Source organism: Martes martes (genome assembly GCF_963455335.1).
Source record: "Martes martes genome assembly, chromosome: 8".
NCBI lineage: Eukaryota > Metazoa > Chordata > Mammalia > Carnivora > Mustelidae > Martes > Martes martes.
The window spans coordinates 79,493,415-79,513,657 of NC_137895.1; the positions used below are offsets into that span (position 1 = coordinate 79,493,415).

At 36.3% G+C, this 20,243-nt stretch overlaps 1 protein-coding gene across 1 annotated transcript in view; it reads right to left on the reverse strand.

The window, feature by feature from the left end:
* ADAMTS20 (ADAM metallopeptidase with thrombospondin type 1 motif 20) overlaps positions 1-20,243 on the reverse strand; it is a gene marked incomplete at its 5' end in the record, with an annotated part of 201,711 nt that overhangs the window by 112,248 nt on the left and 69,220 nt on the right. Inside the window, 4 exons of the mRNA XM_080811885.1 lie at positions 1,630-1,734; positions 3,166-3,307; positions 5,201-5,347; positions 7,191-7,296. Of these exons, the coding sequence (XP_080668011.1) occupies positions 1,630-1,734; positions 3,166-3,307; positions 5,201-5,347; positions 7,191-7,296 (500 nt within the window). The remainder of the gene's footprint in view (positions 1-1,629; positions 1,735-3,165; positions 3,308-5,200; positions 5,348-7,190; positions 7,297-20,243) is intronic.

A 20,243-nucleotide genomic window follows, 5' to 3' on the forward strand; every position in this document is an offset into this window, starting at 1 on the left:
ACTAAAAGAGAGTGTTAAGGCAAAAAATATAGGAATTTATTTAAAATTTCTCTTGAATAAAAGGCCCATTGAATACTGAAAATGGCTAATGCATAGGAGCTCACTATTTTCAATTGTAGTAATTTTATTTAACTCAGTACATCTATTATTTCAATATGTAGCTAATACAAAAAGCTAATGAAATATTTTACATTCTTTTCTGGGAGTGCCAAGTCTTCAAAATTCAGGAGCTCACCATTTTCAATTAAAAAAAAAAAGGAATTTATATCTATCATGATCCCCACATGTTTTTACCCCAAATGCCATTTCTGCTTTTAACCTACACAAGCTTTAAAGAAGGTCCCAGTATCTCAACACATTTACCTTGAATTCCAACAAATCCAAGCTCTTCAAACCACCTCACTGGGGAATTATTCAAATGGCTAATGAGCAAATGAAAAGATGCTCAAGATTGACAATAATCAGGATAATGCAAACTAAAACCACAACAATATTCCATTTTGTACCTAAAATGGCTATTACTATGTTAAAAGATTAGCAACATCAAAAATTGTCAAGAAATGCAGAGCAACTGGAACTTTCATACATTGTCTGCGAGATGTATAAAATGATACACATATTAAAGATCAAACTCTAAAATTCAGTTGTAGCTCCCAACTGTGAACAGAAGTCCACTAGAATTCTGGCCCTAAAATAATTTGGGTGCTCAACCACTTCAGAGTACTTCAGCTACAGCAAAAATTGCTGAAGTTCCAAATTCAACTTCACCATTCAATTAATTTGTGATGTAAGCTATATTCACGGAAAACACAAGCACTTTGATGGAAGGCATGAGAGACAAGGGCAGTAGCTAGTACAAATGTTTCAATAAACATCTGGTGAAGCACAAGGTCAGCTAGGGAACCCAACTCACGTTTCTACCTGTGAAGCTAAGGAAGGAGGCAGCACTAGTCACCCCATCCCCAAGCCAGGGGCTCCATTTGTGCTGAGGTAACTGAGAAGGTGCGAACAGACTAAAACTTATTCAGTGCAGACAACACTGGCTACCAACACCAAGGGAACTTGCCTTCATCCTGAAGCACCAAGTACAACCTGACTTCACCCTTACACGTTTATCGTGGCGAACCCTATCACTCAGCAGATTTAGATTAATTCAGGCTAATGCTAGAATGGGGAAAATGTAGGATGTTCAGGCAATTTTAGGGAAACGTTTTAAGACACTGACAACCAATAAATATCTGAAGAAGCCACTTAAACCTATCAATTATACTTAATTGAATTTTATGGGCAAAAATGTATACAATGGTAACATCCTTGAATTTGGGGAAACTGCTGAAATGTTAGGACATTTATGTCTACCCTTATTGTTAACAAGTCTATAATATACTTAGATAACTATCCATGTAGTTACCTATATAACTTACACATTCACCTGCTATCTCACGGGAAAAAAATAAGGTAAAATCAAAAATTTAATTCACTTGACTGTGTACTACTTCAAACCAACACAGCAACATTGATTCACTAGCAGAGCAAAAGCTGATGAACAGTGAAGAGCATTGAAATGCAGAGCAATTCTTATCCTTGGGTAATCTCCTAATACAAGACTCACCCTTGGGGAAAACCTACCATCCCAGGACCACAGTTTGTCCCATCTGCCAGTGGCATGTGCTGAGTGCGACAGCCCTTGTGAACTCCTTCTGCACTTGTGCACCAGAGACGTCTGCATTGCTTCTGCACAGTAACAGAAAGCAGACAAGAGTAAAAGAACACTACGACCACGGAACTGATTTAGTGCAATGCACTGGTTTATACATTCATCTTACATATTTCATGGTTTCCCGTCAGAGCTAGAAATAATCGGCAAAAAAAAAAAAATCTTTAGAGGTAAATTGACAACTAGAACGTAAACACATAAAATGGCAATGTTTCATTTTTAAGACTTTTTAGATTTTCATCATACATTGAACAATGGGAGAGAGAAATTAGAGTGGAAATATTCACAATTATGGGAGACATTTTTTCTCTTTGCAAGACATTTTTCTAAAGGACTTTTTGTTGTTAAATGTTATTCACAAGGAGTTTCCAAAAGCCTCTTTTGATACGATGACAGAATGTATAAATAATGTGCATAGAAATACTGTATAATATATACCGGTTTCCTACTTTGTGAATATAATGCATACTTTCAACTTTTGAACAAAGGGTTCTCTAGTTTTCACAAGAAACAAAACCAACAGAGGTTCACAGGAGCTATACCCAAGATAATTATCTTCTTCTTTCTGAATTTAAATTCAAAGTTTATTTAGTGGGTAAGTCAGGTAAAAAAGAAATGTATCTTTAACAAAAAAATTAAGTTAAATCTTCCCTCCTCCATACTGGATATTTAAGAGCCTAGTAACATTTTTTATTGTAAGTTTAAGATTTTAAAAACAATATTACTATGTGGAATGTGCTTTGCCTATCTCTGCACTCACTGTTTTGTAACTTTCATTCATCCATCCATTCATTCATTCAGTGAGCATTTAGTTTGTGACACCTAGTTTGTGGCAGATCCTGAATTAAAACCTGGGGATACATATTTCAATGAGCGAATGAGGCTGCACTCCTGGTCCAATGATCCTCATGACCTAGGAGTGTATCTAACTTATGAAAAATCCTCAAAGTTATAAAGTAATAAGAGTTTAGTGATAACAACAGGCCCTAACTTTCATTTCTACAGATTCGAATCTATGTAAATTAAAATGTAGTGTACTCTATTAGGTTCCTGGAGCCTTTAATATAACTCATTATCAAGACACTTAAATCTTCTCTCCCCACCCAAAAAATAGTTATTTGAATATATTTGAATGCTTTTAGTTTTCAATAACCTCTTGGTGTCTATTTTTTAAATCAGAATACTTCACCCAGGATTTTGTGAGGGTTAATGAAGATAATTTTTAAGTACCTAACACAGTACATGGCATATAATAAGACTAGATAAATTTTAGTTTCCCCTTTTTTAACCCCTTTCTGGCAAAGAGAAATTTCTCTAAGACTTACAAACTCCCAAGATACATTTAGCTCACCTTCTGTTCAAGAGAATAAATGTACATTTTTGAAATATATTCTAACTGTAACTTCAGAATTTTCAAAAAAAAAAAAAAAGGGGACAGTTTTTCTTACCAAGTAGGGACATACTTGTGATCCAGGACCAAACATAAGTTCACATTGCTTGTTTACATCATATATTAATCCAGGAAGTTGTGAAGACAGATCATATATTCTTCCATTTGGTTTGTCAAGAAGGCATTCCCCATGACCAGTACTGTACCAAGGACCGAAAAGTATTGTGAATATATGTGGATGTAAGATTCTTTATCACATTTACAGTGTCCTACACTTTCAAAAGGAGTTATCACTGTTTTTCATAATTTAGAAACCAGTTCATATCAAAGTCAGGAAGAAAACCTCGCAATTCACAAAGGTCTTTTAAGGTGTTTGTTCTCATTTGAGCCCCACAACTGTTTTGATGATACAATTCTTAAAAAGAACAATGACAAATTCATCATAATATAATTTATGAAACCTATTCCTATAATCACTCTACACTTTTGATCTATTTTGTTGCCCAATAATAATGCCTTATATTTAATGCCCAAATTGTCAAGATGCTAAAAAAAAAGTTTTCAAATCATTTGAGAAAGTACATTATGAGTTCTAAACAACTAAACAAAGGAATTTCAGTAAGAGTTACATTGTCTCCACTTTAAAGAGGTAGAGGTAGAGTTTACGTTTTGGTTTTTCTGCTTCCCAGGATGCATATTAAATTTAACTTCCCTGGGCCTGAGTCTCCTTATCTATATTAACAGTGATACTATTCACCTTGCACGTTTCTATTAGAGTATATGTATAAAGGACATAGAAAAGTGGTAAATGGCAGGGGAAATGTGTGTTTATTACTCCTAGTTTGTAATGCAGTAGCTAGTGTATGGAAACTGAAAATGTTCAACCATTCCAATTGGTTTAAAAAAAAAAAAACTGTTCTAAAAAAGTAGGAACAATTTGTTGCACTATCATAATTTAAAAATTTAGAAATTTTTACTGGCTAAAAAGATATAAAGTTTTGACCAAAAATTAACATATAAACTTAAAAGAACCCTAACATATATTTTTTAAATTCCCATTGGAGAGAGTCCCATTAACCCCTTTCAAATATAAGCACATCCACTGATACTGTTAATCAGTATCACAGTTAGCCACTGAACAAAGCTATATGCAGTCATGTATAGATCAGCAACTGTGTATTATGCTTTTAAATCAATGCCCCATAGAAGGATAAGTAATCACTGATCATTTGGGGATGTATTTATGAATATATATCCCAAACAATGGTTTCATTCATTCCCATAGTTCTTATAAGGAGAGGTAACTAGAAACTGCATAGATTGGAGATTATAAGATGCGAAAGAAATGAGTATTACATTAATACCAAAAAAAAAAAAAAAATTCCCCAGAAAGAGCTTGGCCTTGCCTTTTGGCAACTTTCAGTAATGAGGACAGAAATTCCATTTAAGTAAAAGTGGGAAGTAAAGAAACCTGGTGGGAGATGGAGAGACAAGGCAAGAAAAATCTGGATCTGCCTCCCTTCTTCAGACCTAAGAAAATCCTCCAAAAGTCTATGTAAACATATAGACTCCACTGCTCACTGGCTGTACAGAGCTTTCTGGAATGTGCATAGTTTGACTTCAGCTATTGTCTGTCCTTTAAAGACACCTTAATCATGAGCTACTCAAACTCCTCTCAATATATTACCCAGTATCTTCTGAAAAAATGCAAACATACACAAGGAAGCTGTGAATCTCAGTAGGGTGACCCTCAGGAAGGAGTGATCCTAACAGAGTGCCTAAACTGGGGGGGAAAAAAAAAAGAAAGAAAGGGAGAAAGGAAGGAAGGACGGAAGAAAGAAAGAAAGAGAAAAAGAAAAAAGACAGCTAGCTCTGACCTGCCTCACTCCTAAAATACTTTAGGAGTGAAACATGTAAACATGTATATAGAACTCTTTCCTTGTTTTTAAAAACGCATTTGTATCAAGTACACTTACATTTAAACAGAAAAACTAAACAGAAATCGAACCACTTTAGAAGAACATATAAATTCAAATTCTATAGTCTAATAAATGTTCCATTGTTTAACTAAAGTAATATAATTTAAGACTTACTCTAGGAATTCAGTGATATATTTCTGACTACATTTTGACCAGGTCCAAGGACTTGTGTGGTAGTTTAAAGTTGGAGCCATTACATGATATTGATGTTTAATCCCAGTTTCCTTACATTTAAAACTATCATCATGTGGAACGTTAAATCTAAAAATAAAAATAAACACTTAAAGAATATGAAAATATGAATATATTAGTAACAGATCTCTTATCCTTATAAGGTAAAATACAGATAATCCAATCACATCAAAATGTATACTCTTGATCCCTCCCATAAAGCATTATAAAGCCGAGATTATCTTCATGTTTAGAAGCACATGATCTGAGAAACAGTCGATTATAATGTTGATCAGTGGCACAGTCTGCTGATTTGGTATGTGAGTCCAACCAACCAAAATATGTGGAGTCTGGCTCACCTCATCACGATACAGATACAGCGTTCACATAAACACTTGCAGGTTTCAGCATGCGTATCCTAAGAGATGTGTGTAGGTAGATTACATAAAAGTGATACCACACTAGTTTGTAGATCACAGACTATTTACTACACTATCAAAACTTCTTTAATCCCTACTTCCTTATCATTCTATAGTATCCATCTGTTTTACATGAAACAGCCTCAAGACTGTTTCTGGTCTCCACTCAGTAAGTGATTATTGATCGAACTGGAATAACAAAAACGTTCCTAAAGGGCAACCAACTCTTCCTAAGAGCAATGCTATTAAATAATCAGCTGGCCAGCAGCACAGCCTATGCATTCTTTTGAGGACCTAAGTATGAACTTGTGTTTAGAAGGAACGCCGAAACCACCTGGCTCAGCTCTTTCTCTGCTGAGATGTGTACTTAAAGATCAGTCTTTTAATTAAACTACTTACCCATATTCTAAAGACACCTAAAGAGTTTTTCAGGAAGAAAATAAATGGCTAAGATGGCAGTCTTTGCAAGAACAGTTTTCCATTAGTTAGTAGCCTTGGAAACCAGCTAATAGTGCTTTCCAGATGTTGCTGCTAGGCATCTAGAGCCCTCAGGTAAGCTCTTGATTCTATTCTATTCCCATGTCAACAATTTGAGTGTGCCCCTTGCTGACAATCATGAAACATAACCATGCTCAAAGGGAAATGAAGATGCACTAGTTTCATAAGAATGATTTCCACTTGAAATTATGTCTGCTGAATGCTCTTAATGAAGTAGGGCATGACCAGGAGAAGAAAATGTAGTCCAACTAACAGAGGCAACTCTAGCCTCAATTCCTTATTAGCATATAAACAAGAAATCCCAGGAGTGCTGGGGGTACACATATGGAATCCCTGTCAGAGGATGAGTTCGTAGGGGTTTCTGACTTTCCATGGGAGCTCCGAGGCTATCGCAGGGAATCATGGCCTCCATTCTTAGAGCATAGAACCCCAGTAGAATTTTTAATAATGCAGGAACAGATAGAACCCCTCATGTTTACAAAAAACAAAAAAAAAACAAAAAATAAAAAAACCAAACCAAACAATAACAACTATGAAGCTGGAGAAATAACTTTAAAAAAATCTTTTAATGATTAAGAAATTCCCACATGCCACATTCTCTGCTGGGGCTCTGAGCTGTAAGAGCAACGGGTGAGCTGGTATTACAAACATTACCGGGAGTTCCCCAGAACCAGAAGGCCCTGCGGGCCCTCCCATAAGATGGAAGAGGACAGTACCTGCTCATGTATGGGATAACAAGGGACAGAGGCCAGAAGTGCTTGTCATGTAATCCAAGACAGTAAATGAAATAAAAGAATTCCCAAGTTCTAGTTCTTTGCTTAGTCTGTTGATCTGTGCAGCCTGTCTGACCTAACATAGATCACAAAAGAGCCAGAGTTAGCATTTCAGGGATGAAAATTACACTAACAGTATTTTTAAAGACATAAAGCCGCTAATTACTCAACTGAAGATGGAATGTTGGCATTCTGGGTAACGATGAAGAGAAAGCACATTACTGAGCAGCAGAAGGTACTTACACATGCCCAAGCTCATGGGCTATGGTAAAGGCAGCACTGAGTCCATTTTCTTCACTAATAGAGCAGCTCCGTAAAGGATCACACAGGGTACCTAATTCTGCTAAACCTGAAAAATTTCATGATTTTATTTCAAAATGGGAAACATCAAATCATAAAGGACTAAATTTTTAAGATTTATGTTGAGTTAGCCAGCATATTCGTTTCTGATGTCATGTTCAACAATTCATTAGTTGTGTATGACACCCAGGGCTCATCACACGGGCCCTCCTTAATGCCCATCACCCCCTTACCCCATCCCCCTACCCACCACCCTTCTGTAACCCTCAATTTGTTTGCCAGAGTCCAGAGTCTCTCATGGTTTGTCTCTCTCTCTCTGATCTCTTCCCCTTCAGTTTTCCCTTTGTTTCCCTATGGTCCTCCATTTTATTCCTTATGTTCCACATATGAGTGAAACCGTATGATAATTATCGTTCTCTGCTTGACTTATTTCACTTAGCATAATCCCCTCCAGTTCCATCCATGTCAGTGTAAGTGGTGGGTATTCATCCTTTCTGATGGCTGAGTAATATTCCATTGTATATATGGACCACATCCATAAAGAACTAAATTTTAAAGTATTTCCTACTGGTGTTACCACTTAGAAAGAGAGGCAGAGTTGGCTGTTAGTATCACAAATATCTTATGAGGTGAAAGAAAAAAGAACAGAATGATTTATCTGCAGTTGAAAACTTTTTACCAATTCTTGGATTCTTTTACTGAAGAAAATAACCCTAAATATGGGGTGAATAATTGTTTAAAAAAAGGAAGAGAAAAAAAGTATTTGTTATAGGAAGGATGAAATTTTAGGCAACATTAGTGTGAATACTAGAAAAGGAAATAAATGTTTAAATTGGTAACAGAATATAGAAGAAAATAGCACAGAATACTATAAATTAATGAATTTGCTTTAATAAAGTTTTGAGGCAGTATATAATTATGCACTTATAATTGAGTGATTATATGTTAACTGCATAGAGCACCTGGCATCTAATATATATTAAATAAAATGATTGACATTTAAAGGCACCTAATAATTTTTTTAACTGGAATTTAATTTCTTTATATATTTTTTATTTTTTTATAAACATATAATGTATTATTAGCCTCAGGGGTATAGTTCTGTGAATTGCCAGGTTTACACCTTCACAGTACTCACCGTAGCACATACCCTCCCCAATGTCCATAACCCAACCACCCCATCCCTACCTCCCTCCCCCCGGCAACCCTCAGTTTGTTTTATGACATTAAGAGTCTCTTATGGTTTGTCTCCCTCCCGATCCCATCTTGTTTCATTTATTCTTTTCCTACCCCCCAAGTCCCCCATGTTGCATCTCCACTTACTCATATCAGGGAGATATGATAAAGGCACCCAATAATTTTGTAAATATTTTAGAAAATGTATCCTATTAAGATTTATTCACTTTTTAATATAAAGAATGTCATGCAATGTCATTGTGCTGCTGAAAGATATACTATGAACTGACCAGACAGCAAAGACAAAAATTACAGCTGATAGAGTCCTTAAAAACAATCCAGAATAAGACTTTGAAAATAAATGTTCTTTACAACAATCCACAGTCCATCAACTCAGTTGGCATTCATTTACCTTAATAGCATAGTTTTTGTTAGTATTATCCTTCAGTATTTTCTTATAAATTATCTGCTCTCCTAGAACAATTCCTTTCATAAAAAAGCAGAATTTTTCATATATAACCAGTTGCTTACTAGAAAATTTTTGCATTTAGAAATTTCTTAATATAGAGTAGACTTGTATTAACTACTGTGCTTTAGCTCTATACTCCCCTGTATTCTTTCATTTGTAGAACTTAAAAGCATGGACAATTTCCTAGCATTAAGGTAAATTTCCTAACAATGTTGCGTTTTAAAAAAATGTTGAACTGAGGAATCTAAAAATGATGGAAAAGTTCAGACTAACAAGTTCAATCACCAACACTTTTTTATTCTAATAAATAAACAAACAAAAAAAAATCCGCTCCCTTTCTGAACCCACAGCCAAAGGGATGGCTTGGGCAAAGGTCCTCCCAAAAAACATTTTCTTAGTTAGAATCAAGGCCAAAATGGAGCAAGGAAAAAAATAAGATTATTAAATGGTATGCTGTCCCAAGTATGAAAGAATTATTATTTTCCTAAAGTATGACTTCCTACTTATATGTGCAATCTTTTAGTCAATTTTGGTCAATTTTTTATTTCTCTGTTAGTAGAATTTAAACTAAACACATTTTTCTTAAATATCTTGCTATTCCCATGCCTTCTTTAATATTTTCAATCTGTTAAATGGCTTAATTCCCAAATATTCATTTTCAGGACCACATAGATATTTCAAACAAAATATTGACTCTATTTTCACACAAACTTTATGTTTCATGCTTACAGATGAATATATTCCAAGCTAAATGTTTTAATCATATAACAGATCCATGGAAATATGTATTATATATGATTAGAGACCCAACTCAAATACGCCCATAAACAGGCAAGAACAACAAATCGAGTGAATATATAACATTATGGCACCAGGCAGCTAACTGATGGTTTGTGCCTAAATTCACTCAAGCTGATATTGGGTTCTATACAAGTGGTCGGTCAGAGAAGAATATAGTATACAGGTTCCCTATGTTTGGAAGTTCAAGAAACTGCAAAGAGACACCCAATCTAGCCATTTTAAAGAATGAAAACCATTTTTCAACATACTTTGCAAAAAGGGCTCATAGACTGGGCAATGATATCTACAAGAGGTAATATATAGCAAGATACCCAGTAATTTTACTACAGATTTTCAAAGGGAAAATAAAATACTAATATTTGTGGTAATGTAAGTTGTGCAGCCTTGGGTAAATTATTTATTCTCATCTATGAAACTTAAAGTTGCTCTTACTTTATAGGTTTGTTGTGAAGATTAAATGAGTTAAATCACATAAAACCTTACAATAGTGTAAGATACACAGTAAGCACTCAGGTAGGTCAGCTATTATCATTACCCTAATGAATGATTACAGGGGTGCCTGGGTGTCTCACTCTGTTAAGCGTCTAACTTCAAAAAGTTAAATTATTCATTAACATTACATATTAATAGGCACGTCAATATTATTAAGGATACAAATCTCAAAAGAAGACATACAAATGGTCAACAAATATAGGGAAAAAATGCTCTATATCACTAATCATCAGGGAAATGTACATCAATACCACACTCCACACCTGTTAGAATCACTGTCATCAAAAAGAACAGAGATATGGGGCCCCTAGGTGGTTCAGTCAGTTAAGCACCTGACTTTGATTTTGGCTCTGGTCATGATCTCAGGGTTATGAGATCAAGCCCCATGTTGGGCTCTGCTCTGGGCATGGTGCCTGATTAAGATTCTCTCTCTCCCTTTGCTCCTCCCTCGCTCTCCCTCCCCAGACTGGGGGATATGCTTTCAGGAAAGGAAGAACAAAGCTGGAGGTTTCATAATCCAGATTTCAAACTATACTACAAAACCACAGTAATCAAAAAACTATGGCATTGGCATGCATGCGCATGCATGCACACACACACACACACACAAGACATGTAAATCAATAGAACAGGACAGAGCCCAGAAATAATCCCACACTCTTATGGGCAATCTATAAGGAGGCAAGAATACGAAATGGGGAAAAGATAGTCTCTTCAGTAAATGGTGCTAAGAAAACCAGAAAGCTACATGCAAAAGAATCAAACTGGACCATGTCCTTACACTATACACAAAAATTCAAAAAGGATTAAAGACCTAAATATGAGATTTGAAAACCATAAAACTCCTCTAAGTGAAAACACAGGCAATAATCTCTTAAATATTGGCTTTAGCAACATGTTTATGGACATGTCTCCTGAGGCAAGGGAAACAAAAGCGAAAGTAAACTATTGGGGCTACACCAAAATAAAGCTTTTGCTCAGCAATGGACTCACCATTAGTAAAATGAAAAGGCAACCTACTGAATAAGATATTTGCAAATGATATATCCAACAGGGATTAATACCAAAAATATATAAAGAACTTAACTCAAAAAACAATACAATAAAAAAATGGGCAGAGGACCTGAATAGACATTCTTCCAAAGAAGACATAAAGATGGCCAATAGATACATGAAAATATGCTCACCATCACTAATCGTCAGGGAAATGCAATTGAAAACCATAATGTAGTATCACCTCACACCTCAGTCAAAATGGCTGGTATCAAAAATACAAAAAATGATAGGAGTTGGCAAGAATGTGAAGAAAAGGGAACACTCATGCACTGCTGGTGGAAAGATAAACCAGTATAACCACTGTGGACTGTGGAAAACAATATGGAGGGTCCTCCAAAAATTAATAGAAATACCATATGACCTAGTAATTGCATTACTGGGTATTTACCCAAAGAAAACAAAAACACTAATCCAAAAAGATATACATACCCCTATGTTTACTGCAGCATTATTTACAATAACCAAGATATGGAACAATTCATATCTGCTGATAGGTGAATGGATAAATAAGCTGTGATATATATATGTATATATATATATACACACAATGGAATATTACTCAGTCATAAGAAATAAAATCTTGCCATTTGCAAACACATGGATGAACCTAGAATGTATTATGCTAAGTAACTCAGAGAAAGAGAAATATGAAAGGATTTCACTAATATATGGAATCTGAAAAACAAAATACTCTTTAGTACACAGAATAAACCGGAAATTGCCAGAAGGGAGGTAGATGAGGGAATGGGTGAAACAGATGAAGAAGGATTAAGAGGTACAAACTTCTAGTTATTAAATAAGTCACAGAGATGGTAAGTACACAGTACAGGGAATAAAGTCAATAATACTGTAATAATATCTTAAGGTGACAGTGACTACACTTATTGTGATAAGCACTGAGTACTGTATAGAATTGTCAAGTCAGTATGTTATACACCTGAAACTAACATTGTCAGTTATATTTCAATAAAAAATAAAGGACTGATGGTATGAAAATTCAAGCTAATAAATTTTACCTCTAACAGTGAAATATCTAGTAAGTAGTACTTTTTAAAAACACATTCAAAAAGGGGTGCCTGGGTGGCTCAGGTAGTTAATGTCTGTCTTCAGCTCAGGTCTGATCCCAGGGTCCTGGGATCGAGTCCTACATCAAGCTCCTTGCTCAGCAGGGAGCCTGCTTCTCCCTCTGCCTGCCCCTCTCCCTGCTTGTTCTCTGCCAAATAAACAAATAAAATCTAAAAAAAAAAAAAAAAATACATTTAAGAAGATAAAAAATATAGTCTGATTACCATTGGAAAAATCAGATAGTTAAAAAATTTTCCAAAAAAACCCCACAAAACAAAACAAAAAAACCATGAAACAGATGGTTCACTAGGTGGGATCACTTAAGCTTTCAAGATATAGATCATTAAAATATTACATAAGTTTTCCAGAGAATTAAAAAAAATAGTATACTCTGACCAGTTCTATAAGATGAATAAAGCCTGGTATCAAAATTAGATAAATATGAGAAAAGGTCATTTCACTTCTGAAAATACATCCATGGAATGGAACCTGACTGTGTTTAAAAAAAAAAAAAAAAAAAATCCTCATCAAGACCAGTGTAGCATTTGAAAATCTATAAAAGGAACTTACTAGTTTAAGTAAATATTCATATCAATGTCTGCAAAAATAAAACCATTTAAGAAAAGAAAGCAAATGCCTGGGCTAGGGGGAGTAGGAAGATCCTGAGCTCATTTCCTTCCACAGACACATCAAGGCTGCAGCTACATGCAGAGGATCTCCCTAACAAATGAAGACTATTGAAATAGCAATTCCAAAGCCAAAGATATTAAGAAACAGCCACATTAAGAAGAGTAGGAGGGGCATCAATACAGGCTTACTGGGAACGAAATTCCTAGGAAGGCAACCCACAAGCAGGAGGCATATCACAGGTATAGGACTCCTCCCTGAGGAGTGAGGGTTTCAAGCACTGTATCAGGCCCTCCCTCCCACCTTGAAGATGTGCACCAGGAAGATGAGCCTCCTTGTCTGGCTTTGAAAATCAGCAGGACTTAACTCCAGGAGAGCTATAGGGTGATAGAAAATGGAGACTCTGCTCTGAAAGGACCCACACACAAACTCACTTACTCACTCTAAGACCCAGCACAGAAGCAGCAGTTTGAAAAGCACCTGGGCCATACATGAAGGAAATTTTGTTTACCAACTTTAGAGCATGTGCCAAATGGGCAGGAATCTGTAGGAACTTTCTCCAGGAACAAAAGCTTTGGTGGGCAACATTTCATAGCCCTCCTTCAGTCTAGCTAGCCTGAACCTGGCAGGCACCAGCTCTGCTCTCCATGTATCTTGCTGGCAACATCCATACCACATACACACACCCTCCCCCACATTACACTGTGGACCTAACCCACTCACCCTGACAAGTACTCTCCCCAAGTGGCTCCCATCCCACCACACCCAGTGGGCAGCCTTGAAGGTCCAGTGATCTTCCAAAGAGACCCCCATGCCAATGTAGGATGCCAGCCCTTTCCAACAGCACACCTACACCAGTTGGAACCAACCACACTGGGGTCTAACCATACTGACTCACACAAAACAGCAATGGGTTCCTATCAGCCAACCATACCGGGGCCAGCCCATCCACTGTGTGCCCACAGTCCCAAACCAGGCATTATAACCATCAAGCTATAGGCTAGCCTCACCCACTGGTGACCCCCAGCAGTTGTAGACTAAACAGTAGGGTGCATGCACTTCACACAAAGGACACCACCAGAGTACCAAGTTCTATTATCCAGGGGGACTATACTTTTGGGATGCACAGGATGCCTTCTACAAAGGGACAATACCTTTAACACCAGCAGATGTAGCTGATCTACCTAATACACAAACACAGAAAGTCAGATAAAATGAAGAGACAAAATATTTTCCAAGCAAGAGAACAAGACAAAACCTCAGGAAAAGAACCAAATGAAATGGAGATAAGCAATCTACCATATAAAGAGCTCAAAGTAATGGTTACCAGACTTCAAAGTAGATGAACTCAGAACTTCAACAAAGAGATAAAAATATAAAAAGGAACCAGTCAAAACTGAAGAATAACTGAAATGAAAAATACAGTAAAGGGATTCAACATATTAGAGGATGAAGAATGAATCAGCAATCTGGAAGACAGGGTAGTGAAAACCATCCAAGCTGAAGAGTAAAAGAAAACAGAACTTAAAAACTGAGGATAGGTTAAGAGTCCTCTAAGAAAACATCAAGTGCACGAGTGCTTGCATTTTGGAGTCCCAGAAAGAGAAAGGGGCAGAAAACTTATTTGAAAGAAATAGCAGAAAACTTCCCTAACTGAGGAAGGAAACACATCCAGGTCCATGAAGCATATAGCCTCAAATAAGATGAACCCAAAGAAGTTTACACTCAAACACAAAATAATTAAAATGTGTAAAGTTAAAGAATCTTAAGAAGAGCAAAAGAAAAACTGCTTAACATACAAGGGGACATCCATTAAATTAACAGCTGACTTTTCAGCAAAAACTTTGCAGTCAAGAAGGGAATAGCATGATATAGTCAAAGCACTGAAAGAGAAAAAAAATCTACAACCAAGAATAACCGATACCAAACAAGGTTATCATTTAGAATTGAAGTCTCCTTCAATTACCCAGAACAAAAAAAGTCCATCACCACTAAACTGACCTTACAAAGTAGTAGTGCAATCACTTATAAAGCTGCTCTGAAGGTTAAAAGACAAAAGTTGTAAAATCAACTTGATATATAGTTAAGGGATACACAAAATGAAAGATTAAAAAAATATGACCTCAAATACATGAAACATGGAGTGTGTGGGAGTAAAATGCAGTGAGTTTAGAATGTCCTTGAATTTAAGAAACCAACTTAAAATACTTAGAATATATGTAAAAACTTAAAATATATGTAGGGTGTTATATAGAAAACTCATAGTAACCACAAACCAAAAACCTATACTAGACAGACACACAAAAAAGAGAAAGAAATCCAAGCATAACACTGAAAGTCATCAAATCACAGGCGAAGAGAGCAAGAAAAGAACAGAGAAGAACTACTACACAACTAAAAGAAGTTAACAAAATGGCAATAAGTACATACCTATCAAGAATTACCTTAAATGTAAATAGATTAAGTGCTCCAAAGACATCAGGTGACTGGTTAACAAATAAGACCTATCTATTTGTTGCCTACAAAAGACACTTCAGACCTAAAAACACATAAGACTGAAAGTGAGGAGATGTAAAAACATATTCCATGCAATTGAAAGTTGTGGGGGTGTGGGGAAGCTAGGGTAGCAATACTTATGAGACAAAATAGACTTTAAAACAAGGCCTGACTGGGGGCACCTGGGTGGCTCAGTGGTTTAAAGCCTCTGCCTTCAGCTCAGGTCATGATCTCAGGGTCCTGGGATCGAGCCCCACATCAGACTCTTTGCTCAGCGGGGAGCCTGCTTCCCTTCCTCTCTCTCTGCCTCTCTGCCTACTTGTGATCTCTGTCTGTCAAATAAATAAATAAAATCTTTAAAAAAAAAAAAAAAAAACCCAAGGCCTAACTGAATGGGAAGCCATCAGAGAGGAAGAAAAACCATGAGAGAGTCTTAAGTATAGGAAACAAACTGAGGGTTGCTGGAGGGGAGTTAGGTGGGGAATAGTGTAATTGGGTGATGGACATTAAGGAGAGGGCACATGAGGTGTGAGCAATGGATGTGTATATGCAACTGATAAATTATGGAGTAATACATCTGAAACGAATGACATACTATAAATTGGCTAACTGAATTTAAATAGAACAAAGACTAATAAAAGACAAAGAAGAGTACTACATAATGATAAAGGGGTTGATCTAACAAAAGGATATAATATTTGTAAATATCTGTGCACCCAACATGGGAACATCTAATACATAATGCAAACATTAACAGACCTAGAGGGAGAAACTGACAGTAATTCGTTAATAGGAGACTTCAACCCACTACTTACATCAATGGACTGATCAGACAAAAAACCAGTAAAAAGCAGCTTTTAATGGCACATTAGACCAGATGGACCTAACAGATATACACAGAACATTACATCCCAAACCAGAATATACAGTCTTTTAAAGTGCACATGGCACATTCTGCAGGATAGGTCATATGCTAAGGCACAAAACAAGTCTTAACGAATTTAGGGAGCCTGAAATCATAATCAAGCATCTTTTCTCAGCATAATGGTATGAACTACTGAACTAAATTACAAGAAAAAAATCTGGGAGAAAACATAAAAATGGGGGCACATGGGCAGCTCAGTCAGTTAAGCACCTGCTTTCAGCTCAGGTCCTGATCCCAGGGTCCTGAGCTTGAGTCCTGGGAGCCTGCTTCTCCCTCTGCCTCTGCTTCTTTCACAGTCTTTCATGAATAAATAAATAAAATCTTAAAAAAAAAAAACACACATAAAAATGGAGGCTAATCAACACACTACTAACCAACCAAAATAATCAACGGGCCAAAGAAATAAAAATGGAAGTAAAAAATACATGGAGAAAAATGAAAACACAATGGTCGAAATTCTTTGGGACACAGCAAAAGCAGTTCTAAAACAGAACTTCATAGCAATTCAGACCTATCACCTTATGAAAAAACAAAGAAGTCAAACTATCCAATCTTATACCTAAAAAACTAGAAAAGAACAAAGCTCAAAGTTATAAGGTATAAAATAAAAATCAGACTGAAAATAAATGAAATAGACAGAAAAATAGGAAAGGTTAATGAAACCAAGAGCTGGTTCTTTGAAAAGACAAATTTCATAAACCTTTAGCCAGAAATCAGTTAGAAAAAAAGAGGACTCAATCAGAAATTCAAGAGAGGCTACAATCAATACCACAGATATACAAATGACTTGTAGAGACTACCACAAAAAGATTATAGGCCATAAACTTGATAACCTGCATGAGCGGTATAAATCCCTAGAAATAAACCCACCAAGACTGAATCAGGAAGAAACAGAAAATTTGAATAGACAAAATGAGTAATCAAAAAACTCCCAAACAGAAGACCAGGACCAGATCGCTTCACAGATGAAATTAAACAAATAATTCAAAGTTAACACCTATCTTTTATCAAACTATTCTGAACAAATTGAAGAAGGAGGAACACTTCCAAGTACATTCTATGAGACCACAATTACCCTAATACCAAAACCAAAGACACTACAAAAATAAATTACAGGCCAATATCCCTGATGCATATAGATGGAAAAATCCTCCACAAAATATTAGCAAACCAAACTTAACAATATATTAAAAAGGATCATTTACCACAAGTGGGATTTTTTCCCAGAGATGTAAAGATGGCTCAGTATCAACAAATCAATCTGATCTTAATAAAGGATAAAAATCAACTTGAGGGGCGCCTGGGTGGCTCAGGGGGTTAGGGCCTCTGCTTTCGGCTCAGGTCATGATCTCAGGATCCTGGGATCGAGCCCCACTTTGGGCTCTCTGCTCGGCAGGGAGCCTGCTTCCTCCTCTCTCTCTCTGCCTACTTGTGATCTCTGTCTGTCAAATAAATAAATAAAATCTTTTAAAAAAAATCAACTTGATACATGCAGAAAATCATTTGGCAAAATTCAACATGCACTGATGACAGAAACTCAACAAATGGATATACAGGGAACATAATGCATTATGTTCAAATATGCCACATATGACAAATCCACAGCTAATATTACATTTAATGGTGAAAAACTGAAAGGTTTTTCTGTAAGATCAGGAAGAAGACAAGGATGTCCACTTTTATTCAACACAGTACTAGAATTCCTAGCCACAGCACTCAGTCATTTCAAGAAATAAAAGGCATCCAAAATGTAAGGAAAAAAAAAAAAGTGCCACTATCTGAAGATGGCATGATGTTATACACAGAATACCCTAAAGACTCCACCAAAAAGTATTAGACTAACTGAATTTGATAATGTTGTGGAATACAAAATTAACATCTAGAAATCTACTTTGTTTCTATACACTAGCAGAGTAGCAGAGAAATTGAGAAAATGATCCCATCTACAATTGTAAGAAAAATAAAATACCTAGAAATACATTTAACCAAGAGGTGAAATTTAACAAGTAAACCTGTATTCTGAAAACTATAAAGCACCAATGAAACAAATTGAAGATGACACAAATGGAAACATATACTATGCTCATGATTAGACAAAATTAATATTGTTAGGATATCCATACTACCCAAAACAATCTACAGATTTGATGCAATGCCTATCAAAACATCAATATTTTTCACAGAACTAGAATAATCCTAAGATTTGTATGAAACCACAAAAGACCCCAAATAGCCAAAATAGTCTTGAGGGGAAAAAAAAAAAAAAAAAAGCTGAAGGTATCACACTCCCAGATTTCAAACTCTATTCCAAAACTACAGTATTCAAAACAGTATGGTACTGGCACAAAAACAGACACATAGAGCTCTGAATTAAACCCACACTTTTATGGCCAATCTTTAACAAAATAAGACAAGAATACATAATGGGAAAGGAGAGTCTCTTCTATAAATGCTGTTGGGAAAACTGGTCAGCTACACACAAAAGAATGAAACCACACCACTTTCACACACCATATATACAACCTCAAAATGGAACAAAGAACTAAGTTTAAGACCTGAAGCTATAAAACTCCTAAAAGCAGTAAATTCTGGAATATCAATCAGTCCATTATTTTTTTGAATCTGTCTCTTTAGGCAAAGACAAGAAAAGCAAAAACAACTGGGGCTACATCAAAACTACAAAGCTTTTGCATAGTGAAAGCACCATGAATAAAATGAAAAGGCAACCTACTGAATGGGAGAAGATATTTGCAAATAGTACGTGGAATCAATAAGGGGTTAATATCCAAAATATTTTTTTAAAACTCCTATAAAAAAATAAATAAACAAACTCCTACAAACAAAACAACAGTCCAATTAAGAATGGGCAGAGGAATGGTCGCCAAACTGTGGAAAGAACCAAGATGCCCTTCAACGGACGAATGGATAAGGAAGATGTGGTCCATATACACTATGGAGTATTATACCTCCATCAGAAAGGATGAATACCCAACTTTTGTAGCAACATGGACGGGACTGGAAGAGATTATGCTGAGTGAAATAAGTCAAGCAGAGAGAGTAAATTATCATATGGTTTCACTTATTTGTGGAGCATAACAAATAATATGGAGGACAAGGGTAGATGGAGAGGAGAAAGGAGTTAAGGGAAAGTGGAAGGGGAGGAGAACCATGAGAGACTATGGACACTGAAAAACAACCTGAGGGTTTTGAAGGGTGGGAGGTTGGGGGAGCCAGGTGGTGGGTATTAAGGAGAGCATGTATTGCATGGAGCACTGAGTGTGGTGCAAAAACAATGAATACTGTTATGCTGAAAAGAAATTTAAAAAAAAATAAGTTAATCAGAGAAAGACAATTCTCATATGATCTCTCTGATATGAGGAATTTGAGAGGCAGAGCAGGGGGCTAAGGAGGGGAAAAAATGAAACAAGTTGGGATTGGGAGGGAAACAAACCGTAAGAGACTCTTAATCTCAGGAAACAAGCTGAGGGTTGCTGGGGTTGGAGGAAGATAGGGTGGCTGGGTTATGGACATTGGGGAGGGTATGCGCTATGGTGAGTGATGTGAAATTTGTAAGCCTGATGATTCACAGACCTGTACCCCTGAAGCAAATAATACATTATATGTTATATATGTGTATATGTATACAAATGTTCAGAACAGTCTTGTTTATGATAGTCTGAAACTAGAAATAACCTGAATGTTCTTCAGAAAATGAACGGGTAGGGGCACCTGGGTGGCTCAGTGGGTTAAGCCTCTGCCGTCGGCTCAGGTCATGGTCTCAGGGTCCTGGGGATTGAGCCCCGCGTCGGGCTCTCTGCTCAGCAGGGAGCCTGCTTCTCCCTCTCTCTCTACCTGCCTCTCTGCCAACTTGTGATCTCTTTGTCAAATA